Source organism: Arachis duranensis, chromosome 4 (assembly GCF_000817695.3).
Source record: "Arachis duranensis cultivar V14167 chromosome 4, aradu.V14167.gnm2.J7QH, whole genome shotgun sequence".
In the NCBI taxonomy this organism is placed as follows: domain Eukaryota; kingdom Viridiplantae; phylum Streptophyta; class Magnoliopsida; order Fabales; family Fabaceae; genus Arachis; species Arachis duranensis.
Window position 1 is genome coordinate 69985635 of NC_029775.3, and position 12754 is coordinate 69998388.

Sequence of the window (12754 nt, forward strand, 5' to 3'; positions counted from 1 at the left end):
TATGTCATGTACAACAACACTGCCCGTGCTCTGTGTGGGCATGGTATTTTGAGTCGCAGCAATAGTAGTCGAACGCATGCTGGCACGATAATCAGTCAACTTGGACTTTGCGTCCCAAAGGGCAGATCGCAAGATGGCTACTTCCTCATCACAGTTAACGAACTCCTGAGCAATGTTATAGAACTCTGAACACAAACGCCTGAACAGGTTGTGGCCTTCATTGGTCCGAGCCACATCATGGCTACTCTTAATGTAGGTGTGCTTGCGCATGATGTTCTTACTCCATCGAGGAAGAACATAGTAGCTTGGTACTCTGTCAACTTTGTAGTATGACCACACAGCAAGGGTGTGGCAACACAGTATACCAGTGGATTCAAACTTGTTGCACTTGCACCAAACCTCTTGACTCAATTGGTCAAAATCTACTGTGAAAGTATGGTAAACAGTCTTCTCCTAAACTATCTTCTGCTCGTCCACTTTAACAGAAATTGAATCACCCTGTTGTTCACTTGACTGAACCACACAATCGATTTTTTTCTTTACCTCCAGCTAAACATCCCTGAACATATTACTGGTGTATTCCCGCTAAAATCATCTCTCAATACCTGTGCTCCCTATATATGGGATGACTCCTTTTGAGTCTGCAGCATCATCTTCCAGCTCCTTCTGCTCCTTGTTTTCAAGCACATTGTCGTATTCATGGATGAATTGGACCAAACCACTCTTGCAATACAGAAACCCCCGTAAAGTGCATACATACTTTCACTCCACTGTGTACTCTTTATAGCGGTCCAAAATTTACTCTTGAAGAATATTGGCACCCATCTCTGTCAATTGGCGTAAAGGTCTATATAAGAAAACAAAGCATAAGAGTGTCGCTTAGACACAACATGGTGACCGTTTCCAAAGAATTGATAAAACAAATACAAAAATATCCAGTTTCCTAAGAGAGAAACCATCTATTTGTGTATTGAAAAGAACATGCACTGATTATGTAAAAAGGAAACATCAATTACACTCCTAAAAAAACACAACAACCAATTCAAACCGGCAGAATTACCAATAGTGAATAAATATGCAATATGCAACCAATATACGGGAGTTAAGTTAACGATAACAGACCTGTTAAGCATTTGTTCTGACCTAGGTCAAATTCTTTTTTGAATTCAGCCCAATTAGCTTCAAAAGAGTCAGCAGAAGGAGAATTTCACACAATGTGATTCATCTTAGCATTCAATTCTCCGTACCTAGTGTAACCTCCAAACTTGAATTATGACTTCTTCATTATGTGCCAGATGCACCATCAGTAAACAGTATCTGGTAGGACCTTCCTAATAATAGCACCAGTCATGGCCTTGCACTGGTCAGTGATGATGAATAAATATGCAATATGCAACCAATATACGGGAGTTAAGTTAACGATAACGGACCTGTTAAGCATCTGTTCTGACCTAGGTCAAATTCTTTGATGAATTCAACTCAATCAGCTTCAAAAGAGTCAGCAGAAGGAGAATTTCACACAATGTGATTCATCTTAGCATTCAATTCTCCGTACCTAGCGTAACCTCCAAACTTGAATTGTAACTTCTTCATTATGTGTCAGATGCACCATCGGTGAACAGTATCCGGTAGGACCTTCCTAATAATAGCATCGGTCATGGCCTTGCACTGGTCAGTGATGATCCCCCTTAGCACAGTCTCTACGCATCTCACCCATTGCGTGAACATCCACTCAAAACTAGGGATCTCCTCGCTCCCAAGTAAAGCACAACCAAGAAGAGTAGGCTTCCCATAGTGGTTTACACCAACAAAGGATGCAAATGATAGACCATGCATGCGAAAACACCAACAACAAATAACAGACCCAATAACAAACTAAAAAAATGACTGCTTTTGTGATTGACCCATAAGTAAAAATAGACATGTTTCTTTTGTAAGTGGTGTCGAACGACACTGTATCTCTGTAATATTCATACGAAGCCCTGGACCTTGCATCTACCCAGAGTGCGCTCTTGAACTTATTAGCATCGTCAACATCTATGACATAAAAGAAGTTGGGATCGATCTCCTTCATTCGAGCGAAATAATTCATCATCTACTTAAAGTCTACATTGTCATCGACACATCAGAGTTTGCTTGTGATGTAATTTCTGACATCTTTTTCTGAATAACTCAGGTTTGAAGACCCACCAACCTCGTTTGCCAGTGCTAGATACGTCTTGTTAGGTCTTATGCTAGCCTCGTTGTTATCCGTATGACGCACTTAGAATGCATGGTTAACTCCTTGTACTCATGATAGTGGACAGCTTTCTTAGCCGACAAGGGTGAGAATGCTTCAATTTTAACCTAGACACAACCCAATTTTCCTTCTCCTTGTCCAGCATGACATACATTCTTACTCTGCATCTCGTGGCTGTAATTCTGCTTTCCCAAGTTCCTGCCTTCACTCAAGACTCCCGATAACCTTCTCGCGTGCAGTGAATAGATTGATTAACCGGTATCTTTGATTCCTTCTGCGTCTTGTCAAAATTCGTGTTCTTGATTTTAGTTACGAACTGAACTTTCTTCGCATAATTTGCATAAAATTTCTGTGCCAAAGGCAACGAATTAAAACCCATTCCTATGACTGGAATTTCCTCTTCTATGATCACACTATGATCAGGCAACTGTAATGTCAATTCACAAAACCAAATACGAATTAAAACTAGCATTAACACAATAACTATAACGCGATGACAAATAATAAGGAATAATTCAAACCTCGTGTCTCAAGTCCAACTCTTCCTTTCTCATCACAATGACGTCGGTAATTTCGTCGACCTTTAATTAAAGGCACTGGAAAAAACTTTTATCAACTTAAGATCATCACTATATAATAAATCACTCCAATAAAACATATAAAAAATAGTGCAAACACACATGGGAGTTAAGTATACTTTATCGTAAAAAAGATCTAATTAGCATGAATAATAAACATTCAAATAACACATTGTAGTTAAATTTCATACAATGCAGAACCAACCTATCCAACATGCCTTAGACCCCTCTTGAATAACAACTTCACCCACACTCAATTCTTCATTTTCTTCGTTTGAATTGATCAATGTGCTATTCAATAAGCCTTCTGAAGTTGAGAACTCCATGGACGTTACTCTTTTCCAGAAGCTTTGAACCGCGACGACAACTTCTTTGTGCAGAAAAACGCTATGCGTGATGGTCTTTGCTGGAGAACCACGCTCACAAACGTCACGGCCAATGGCGACGCACACCAGGGAGAATGACGAGGGAGCCACGGGTTGAATGATTCGATGGAGAGGGTGGAGGCAATTGATGAGAAGAAGAGTGAATTATTACACTGTTTTCGAAAAGGACTTGTACCACAATCAATCGCAGCACTGCTAATGGCGTTAAAGACCGATGGTTACTGATAAGGGAGCGCCGTGAGTATGCCTTGGATGGATGAGGTTGGTGTCTTTGCTATTTGGATGAGAGCTCAGATGCATCGCAGCCGTGGAGAGGGAGAAAGAGTGAAGACTCGGAAGTATTGTGGGCTTTTAGCATGATTCCTGTCGGGAGGTTCTCAACATATCCCTTCAAACCTGATTTTAGCATTAAAAACCATTAATAACAAATATTTTAAAGAATAAATGAATAAAATTAATTAAAATAATTATAAATAATTGAGTTGTTCATTTATTGGCCGGTTAAGAGTTGGTTTTATATATATTTTCATTTGACATATAATATATTAAAAAAAAGTTATAATTCTATAATATTATTATGAATAAAAATATTAGTAATTAATAAAAAGAGAAATTATTTATTAAAAAAAGAAAATCATATAATTTTTTTGTCTTATGTTCTCTTTATTTTTATTATTTAGATAACAAAAAATGTTTATATAAAACTCATACTCATAATTTTTTATTCCCCTTTTATTTTCTTTCTGTAACCAAAAAATAGAAAAAAATTTTTTCCATTCATTTTATTTCTATTATTTTTTTATAATTTCTGTCCAATCAAACAAAGTATTTGTTAAGATGCTATTAAATTGATGAAAAAATCCTTTTTTAAATAATTTTTTTATTTTTTAGTGTATTTGATAAATTTTTAATAATAAAAATAAAAACACTAAAGAATTTAAAAAAATATCTTTTTGAGAATCTATAATTTATATCTTCTTAAAAAGATTTTTTTTAAAAAAAATATTTTTTACATAATAAATAATTAAAAAAATAATTTTTTTATCTTATTTTATCTAAATATAATAAATAAATAAAAAATTTTTTATATAAAATATTTAAATATAAAATTACTTTTATTCTTATAAAAAATTTTTAAAAAAATATTATTAAAAAAAAATCTTTTTTAAAAAGAACTCCCAAACAAGCCTAAAGATTAGAAGAGTAATTATTTTTTATTATGCATTATCGGGTAAAAAAGAAAAAGACACCGTGCGTTCGTTTGGCTATTCCTTATTATCGAAAAGTAGGGTTTTTGCTCGCTGTCATTGTTCTCTGCCGCGCAATCAAGCAAAGAAGCACGTTAGGGTTTCCCAATCTCGCAGTTGCAGAGACAGCTTCGCAGCGACAATGGCCACTCTCGTCCCTACCTCCGAGGAAGATGCCGCTCTCTCCGTCGTACGTTTCGCGTCCGAGCTCGCCTGGGCCGACGCCGGTCCCGAGGTAACTCTCCCCTTCCATTTTTTCTTTCTCATCAAATCCAGTTTTTCTTTCTTTTGATTGGTTCTAATTGTTGGAGGCTCTTTTTTAGTTTTAATCGAACGAGTGAATATGGTGAGGTAATATGATTCTTGTAGAGGTTTAACTGTTAAGGATGCTTCTATGTATCCTAAGTTGAGATGCTTCTGGATGTTGAATCTCAGTCTATAACAATTGATGATGACTTTAGGTGTTTGATTTTGTTCGAAAATTTTAGGCTTGATTGCACTTTTGATGATATTTTTCTACAATTGGTTTTGCATTCTACAAGTTTCTGATATACACTTCGATGTTTGGAAAGTGATAGGGATTCTACACTGTAGAAGTTCCTTAGAATCGGGGATGGTGGATTGGGTTGGGCAAATGATGCATGACTGATAGAGCTTAGGGTAGGGGCTGAGAAAAGTTAAAAGAAAACGTAGCATTAGTTTACTCTGTTTCATGCTATACAACATTATCCTTTTTGAGGAAAGATTATAATTAAGATGAGAAGAATGATACAAGGAGAAGGGGGAAGGGGGGTAAAATCCTTTAAACGAGTGAAAACAAACGAAAGTTAAAATAATAAGGCTTTATCTCCCTGTATCCCATATTTATATGTGAGCACATCATTATGCTCTTCTCATAATTAAGCATATTTGTTATTCATGAATTTCCTGATACTATCTTTGGTTTTCAGGTTGCTGAGCCACAAGTTAATAGACTATGCATGGAGGCTGAAGAGTTCATTGCTATGGGGAAGTGGTTGGAACTAGCATCATTGATGATTACGTCTGCTGAGTTGATCTTCTCAAAGGTTACTGAAAAAGGTAGAGTACTCTTTTTGCTTGATAAAGTTATATACTGCTTAAAATGCTAAGACATATCGTGGTACATGCATGATGATAACATCGTTCATTGATTCTCTAATATCTCGCATCACACCCTTATGTCTTTTCCCGATAGGTTAACTATACATGGTGCGTGCACGATGAACTGTTATCTGATTGTGTTTGTTGATGTAATATTTTTGCTGCTTTGATACTTGTATAGATTACAATTTTATGATACATAACTAATTGCTTAGGATAGGATGTGCCATGAATGCTCGGATTTTAGCTGAAATCTAATATTCTATCAGGTGATCATAATGTATAGTATTTTAAGAGGAACTGTTATTTATTTATTCATTCTATACCAGATGTGGAGTCCATCTTCACTGTTATCTGCAATCTTGTTACGAAGACTGAGAATCCAGATGAAGTAATGGAGATCATCAAAGTTATATCAGCAAAATTAATTCAACAACCTAATGAAAAGCCTGCGGTGCGCTTGAAGATGTAATATTACAGCTACTTGATTTTGATTTAAAATTGACATTTCATGGTGCTATTTCTTGTTTTTTGTTTTCTCTCTCCCCCCCCCTCTTTTCTTTTTTAATTATTATTATATATATAATTTCATATTTTTCTTTTCAGTTTGATCAATCTGTACAATCTTGTGGAGACTCCATACTGCCGCTTTTACATCTACATGAAAGCGTTGAATTTAGCAGCTGAAGGGAAAGTCACTGAATACATTATCCCTTCATTAAAAAATATTGACAATTTTTTGAAAGACTGGAAAATTGGGATATCAGAACAGAGAGAGCTCTTTCTTACTATCTCTAAGATTTTGAAAGAAAATAAAAGGTATAGCGGAAGCAATTTTTAACTATATCTAACATTTTGAAAGAAGACATATGGTATAGCAGGTGGTGGTTTCCTGTTGATTGTGATTTGTTTTCTTTTTTCCCTGCTCTCTTGGTAGTAGGATTATATATTAAGTTTCTATCTATCACTATGACAATCTACTCTCCACTTGGCAACCCCACCTCTCCTTTTCGACTTTTTTTTTTCCATCAGAATTTATATGAAAAATAGTAATTAGTATAATTTTTTGTTTCATCCCAGCATGGCTAAAGACTCTTTTAAGTTCTTGACAAATTATTTGGCAACTTTTAATGGAGAAGATGCACATGAATTGAGTGAAGCAAAGGAGGAGGCTGTGCATGCAATCATTGATTTTGTGAAATCACCTGATATATTCCAGGTACCTTGAGTGTTTATTTATGAAATTTGAATGAACGAACGTTTTTGCCATCTCGCGTAGTTCAAATATGCTTGTGTCAGTAGTACAATACTAAAATCATCCTTAAAAGAGTTTTGGAATGTCAATTTTATCCTCCAAAGATTAGCAGCATCTTAGTGGTCCTCAGGTGAATAATTGTGGCTATTGTTTATTTGTATGACATCAATTCAGTTCTAGTAGGTAGTAATTTTGGACTATTTTGATGTTTAGAATTAAGAATAATCAATTGAGTGACCTAACCAACTCAAATCTTTAGAGGACCAAAATGGGTTTTCACTTTTTTTTGGTACTCTAGATATCCAAGTATATTTTTTTGATCCTCTTTTTGCATAGGCTGTTGCAATTTCTGGAAGAGTATCATTAAAGTTGTATTTCATGTTGTAGTGTGATTTATTAGACATGCCTGCTGTTTTGCAATTGGAGAAAGATGCCAAATATGCTGTGTTATACCAGCTTCTCAAGATTTTTCTTACTCAGAGGCTGGATGCTTACTTAGAATATCATACTGCAAATTCTGCCTTGGAGAAAAACTATGGTAAAACCTTTTATTCATGGACTAATCCATTATTATTTTTTCATTTTTGGAGTAGTATTCCATTTTGAGCGCACCTTTTTCTTTGGGTACATAAAAACATTTTTTTTTGTGGAATGATATTTTTAGGTCTTGTGCATGAAGAATGCGTTGCTAAAATGAGGTTGATGTCATTGGTGGATCTTAGCTCTGATGGATCTGGCCAAATTCCGTATGAACTTATAAGAGAAACACTGAAGGTAAACTTGTATTTGCATTCTAGTTAAATTTAATTTATATGGATTCATGTTAGTAAAATTGAATTTCTATGAATTTTCAGATCAATGATGATGAGGTAGAACTCTGGGTGGTTAAGGCAATAACTGCAAAGTTGATTGACTGTAAGATGGACCAAATGAATCAAGTTGTAGTTGTTAGGTACGTTGCTGCCTCCATATCGCAGTTATTCCTGCTCCTTGCTTGATTGTGTTTTCATTTTTATTTGGGCACATGGAAATAGCTATTGTTATTAGCACGGTAATATATCCTAACATGTTCAAGACATCAGGTTGTTATGTTGGATTTAATTCAAATTCTCTATTGCAGTCATCACACCGATCGTATGTTTGGTCAGCACCAATGGCAAGCACTGAGAACAAAGCTAGTGACATGGAGGGTAAAGATTCTCTCTTGTAAATGTCAGAATTATCACACAAATATGTTTGATAATTGCATTCCTGAATTTAGTCCGACAGAAAATGATCTACATTGTTATTTTACAAATATGAATGTTAGCCAATAAAAGTTCCACAAGAATATCGATAAATAACCACCTTGAAATTATGATCAGAATCATTATTTAAGAAAGAATTCAAAAACATCTAAATTTTTATTTTCGATTCCCTAAATTGAGTTGTGAAGTGATAAAAGATGATCACCATGATGAGATCAATAGCTTGAGTGAGTTTTGCCCAATAATAAAAAAGATGGTTATTCAAATAATTAAAGGTTCCATTGCAAGTGAACTTCACTTTACAATTCTGCTTATTTTAGAGGATCCAAATCTGTAATAATGTTTGATTATATTGCACCTGTTCAAGGTAAAAAGCATTGCATTATGTTTTATGTTTTGATGTATTTTGTTTCCAATTACCAGGATAATATTTCGAATGTGATCAATACAATTCAGGCTAACAAAGTAACCGAAGATGGGTCCCAGGCAGTCCAAGGTTTGGTGGTTCGTTGAGGAGGTTTTTTTTTTGGATCTTTTGTCTTATCTAGATTTCATCTAAGTTTGTCTTGTTCTTAAATAGTGAGAGGAAAAGGTTGTAATTTGTTCTGTTAACAGGTATACCATTTTTGTCGTAGAAGCTATTTGTTGGTTAATAGTTAATACTTTTTAACTCATCTCATATCGACTAGCCTCGCGATGGTTGGCCCCCGAGTTAATATTACTGCTAAGATTTGGATTCTGTGTATTTTATTTTAAAAAAGTTTGAGTTCAATTTATATGCATTTCATTGATGTTATTTTAGTCCAGTGAGTGGGGAAGTTTAGCTTTGACAGTGCTGAGTCATGTCCCTCCAACTTTTTTGTAGAAACATTAGTATTACTTTGTTCAAGGAGTGAAATTGGTTAAGTTGGGCAAGTCTTGCACTAAAAACTTAGTTATCCCAGATTCAACTCTTACGTCGTCCATAATTTCTTTTAGTTCAAATGTAAGGTAGCGTGTTTGTACATTAAAAATTATGTTTTGTGTATCGTGTTTGAATACGATGGATAGGATACTAATGTAATGTCCAGTATTATGTTTGGATACACATGGAACACTAAAATATTATATAAAATGACTAAAATAGCCATGTGATTCTAAATTTTTTAGTATAAACTAATTTAATAAATAATGAGAGTACGTAGGAGTACAGACAGTGGGAACTTGAAAAAAATATTTGAAGCAGTCAATACATATAAAAATCTATTTTTATTTAGAAAATTAATTTTTTTTATCTAAAATTTTATTTTTCTTTTCAAAAAATTAATTTTTCTTTAAATTATATAAAATCAATTACAATTTATAAATTATTTTTTAGCATTTTAAAATATCAATTTTACTTTTATAATATTTATCTTTTAAAAGTCTCCAAACTAATTATTTTTGTTATTATTTTTATTACAAATCAAATAATATAATATAAGGTTAAAATGATGTTGAAATAAGAATGATAAGAAAAAAGAAATTATTCAGTCCAATAAAAATTTTTATAAAAAGGAGAGAGTACCTGAGAAAAAAAAGAAAGAAAAAGGGATAGAAAAAGAGCATGGAGTAAAAAAAGTACTTTCTAAGAACAACGCAAAATAGGAAAAATAAGAAGGAGTAACAGTGGAATAATAAAAAATAGCACCATGGACAAAAAAAAAAAAAATTCATAAAAATAGTCCGTGTCCCTCTTCCAAATCCCGTGTCCATCATTGTCCTTCATAAAAGAGTGGACACAAAAGTATAAAAAACTGTCCCGGAGACAATATATTCGTGTCCATGTCTTTACTTCCAAACGCTTTTTAAGAATGTGCTGTCCATGTCTCCGTGTCCTGTCTCCGAAAACAAATGCTACCTAACATATTAGAATGGGCTTTGACAAGAGTTGTTTGCCTCTCCCAAAAATTGTTTCAAGTTTCGCCACTGAGTTTAGTGTTAAACCTCGTTTATTATATTATGCAGATTAATTTCATAGTATCAGTATATTGTTTGGCATTATATAAGGTTATATGTTCTTCCAGTGGTAATATGTAATTTGTTCTAAATTGTTATATGATACTATCTTTTCGTTTTAAAATAAGTATTGTTTTTATTTTTTCATTAAAAAGTTAATGTATCTAAGCAAGAGGTTTATCTATAATATAGTTGGTTTAAAGTAATAACTATTCTAGGTAGTCAACATTAGCCAATTTTAATGTTTAGGTTTAGAATTTAGAATTAAAAGCTTATGATTTAGGATTTAAAATGTAAAATAAATAATTTAAAAAAATTTGACTGAAAAAAATTAGTTATCTAGCATTATTTTATAAATGATTTACTCGCTCAATTATTTCAAAATGGATTCTTTAAAATGTTAGACCAAATTTTCAACAAGTTTAACTGCCAACCGCAAAATGAGTTATTTGATAAACTCGACCGGTTCTCAACTCTGAAAAAGAAATAGTGAGATTTCTATTTTTGGATATGGGCTATGGGCATCCCTACAGAAAACCCAATCCCAGATCCGCCCGAGCGAATTCAACCGGTAGCAACTCCCTTCTCACAAATCCAACCGCACCAGCAAGAAGTTGCCGAATCTCTACGAAAATTCATCTCCAACGCCAAGACCATTCCCTTTTCCTAATCGCCTGGAATTGTCTATCAAATTAGTTCGACTTCCAACCACACTGCTACGGGTAATCATCTAGGACAAGCATCTTTGAGATTGATACAACACCCAGAAAAAGAGAGGATGCCATCGCTTCTATCTTGACCGCGGCGTCCGTTTCCCCACCGCAAGAAATAGTGCGACTTAAAAACAATGTCATTCCAATAAGGAAATTAAAAAAAAAACCGAGGTAAGAACTGAGTCTATTGGTGAAAAATTAGAAGTTTTTCCATGGCTGAAAAAAGACCGTCTTGGAAGCAAAATGTAACGGAATGTACTTTGGCCTAGATGAGAAGTCTACCTAGACAAAGTAGAACATAAATGACAAAGTAAGGCAAGTGCACTGGAAGGGATGGATTATGATCTGGTCTCTGCAACCATGGGAGAGCTCGTGTTAGTTGCAAGGATAGGGAATCGGATGCTGGATTCAGGCGGGTTGGGTGTTTGGGTTCAGGTTGGGTTAGTGGACATAGCCCAAGACAAAATAAAGAGTAAATTATCATTTCTACCTATCAAAGTTGAAAATGCTGACATATCTACCCATAAAAAAGGAAATTACCATTTGTACCTATAAAATATGAGTTTCATATAACAAAATTATCCAAACACTAAAAAATCACATAAAACCCCAAATTACCCTTATCATCATCCGCATCATCTTTTCTCCACCACTACAACCACCACCACTAACCATCCTCTCTCTCTTCTTCCATTTTCTGCGCTCGTCGCCGCCGCCATAGTTCGTCAACTCTGCCAACTCCTTCCTCTTTCTCTTTCTCTTTCTCTTTCTCTCACTTCCCTTCTGTGTTTTGCTTCTCTCTCTCTCTTCTGCTTCTTCGAATTCTCATCCCAGAAAAAGGACTTCACCATCATCAACAACAACAGAACCATCTTCAGCTTCTTTGCCCTCACACTCTCTCACCTGCAAAATCTCTTTGGGTTGACTCATGGTGCACGAAATTGTGATCTCTTATAATGGCATTCAACTTGGTGTGCGCATTCATTAACTCAGCACTTTCTTCACAACCTTGCACAACTAACCAGCAAGTGCACTGGGTCATCCAAGTAATAAACCTTACATGAGTAAGGGTCGATCCCACGGAAATTGTTGGTATGAAGCAAGCTATGGTCATCTTGTAAATCTCAGTCAGGCGGATAATAAATGATTATGGAGTTTTCGAATAATAATAATAAATAAACAGAAAATAAAGATATAAATACTTATGTAGATCATCGATGGGAATTTCAGATAGGTGTATGAAGATGCTGTGCTCCTTCTGAATCTCTGCTTTCCTACTGCTTTCATCCAATCCTTCTTACTCCTTTCCATGGCAAGCTGTTTGTAAGGCATCACCGTTGTCAATGGCTATATCCCATCCTCTCGGTGAAAAAGGTCCAAATACTCTGTCACGGCACGGCTAATCATCTGTCGGTTCTCGATCATGTCGGAATAGAATCCCTTGATTCTTTTGCGTTTGTCATCACGCCCAACAATCGTGAGTTTGAAGCTCGTCACAGTCATTCAATCCCAGAATCCTACTCGGAATACCACAGACAAGGTTTAGACTTTCCGGATTCTCATGAATGCCGCCATCAATTCTGGCTTATACCACGAAGACTCTGATCTCACGAATGGAAGGCTCGGTTGTCAGGCGAGGGCGACCATGCATCGTGCATCAGGAATCCAAGAGATACACACTCTAGCTTTCGCTTGTAGAACGGAAGTGGTTGTCAGGCACGCGTTCATAGGGACGGATGATGATGAATGTCACGGATCATCACATCCATCAGGTTGAAGTACGAGTAGTATGTTAGAACATAAATAAGATTGAATTTGAATAAAAGATAGTAGTAATTGCATTAAAACTCGAGGTACAGCAGAGCTCCACACCCTTAATCTATGGTGTGTAGAAACTCCACCGTTGAAAATACATAAGTGATGAAGGTTCAGGCATGGCCGAATGGCCAGCCCCCAAAACATGATCAATAGTCTCCTAAGATGAATAATG

General features: G+C 35.2%; 1 protein-coding gene across 1 annotated transcript; it reads left to right on the plus strand.

Moving 5' to 3' along the window:
- The first annotated feature begins 4471 nt into the window (after positions 1 to 4471).
- On the plus strand, positions 4472 to 8850 carry LOC107484709 (uncharacterized). Its single transcript, XM_016105251.3, has 10 exons — positions 4472 to 4685; positions 5401 to 5530; positions 5902 to 6040; positions 6179 to 6391; positions 6653 to 6791; positions 7215 to 7365; positions 7492 to 7601; positions 7682 to 7779; positions 7948 to 8017; positions 8498 to 8850. Exons 1-10 carry the CDS (start codon positions 4593 to 4595, stop codon positions 8585 to 8587), a joined length of 1233 nt encoding a protein of 410 aa, XP_015960737.1. The 5' UTR covers positions 4472 to 4592; the 3' UTR covers positions 8588 to 8850.
- The last annotated feature ends 3904 nt before the right edge of the window (positions 8851 to 12754 follow it).

What these genes read in the sequence shown, in the direction of transcription:
- LOC107484709 (XM_016105251.3), top strand. Translation starts at nt 4,593, where the DNA reads ATGGCCACTCTCGTCCCTACCTCCGAGGAAGATGCCGCTCTCTCCGTC. An exon ending in GGGCCGACGCCGGTCCCGAG is followed by an intron (nt 4,686 to 5,400) that starts GTAACTCTCCCC and finishes TTTGGTTTTCAG; the next exon opens with GTTGCTGAGCCACAAGTTAA. An exon ending in TGCCTTGGAGAAAAACTATG is followed by an intron (nt 7,366 to 7,491) that starts GTAAAACCTTTT and finishes TGATATTTTTAG; the next exon opens with GTCTTGTGCATGAAGAATGC.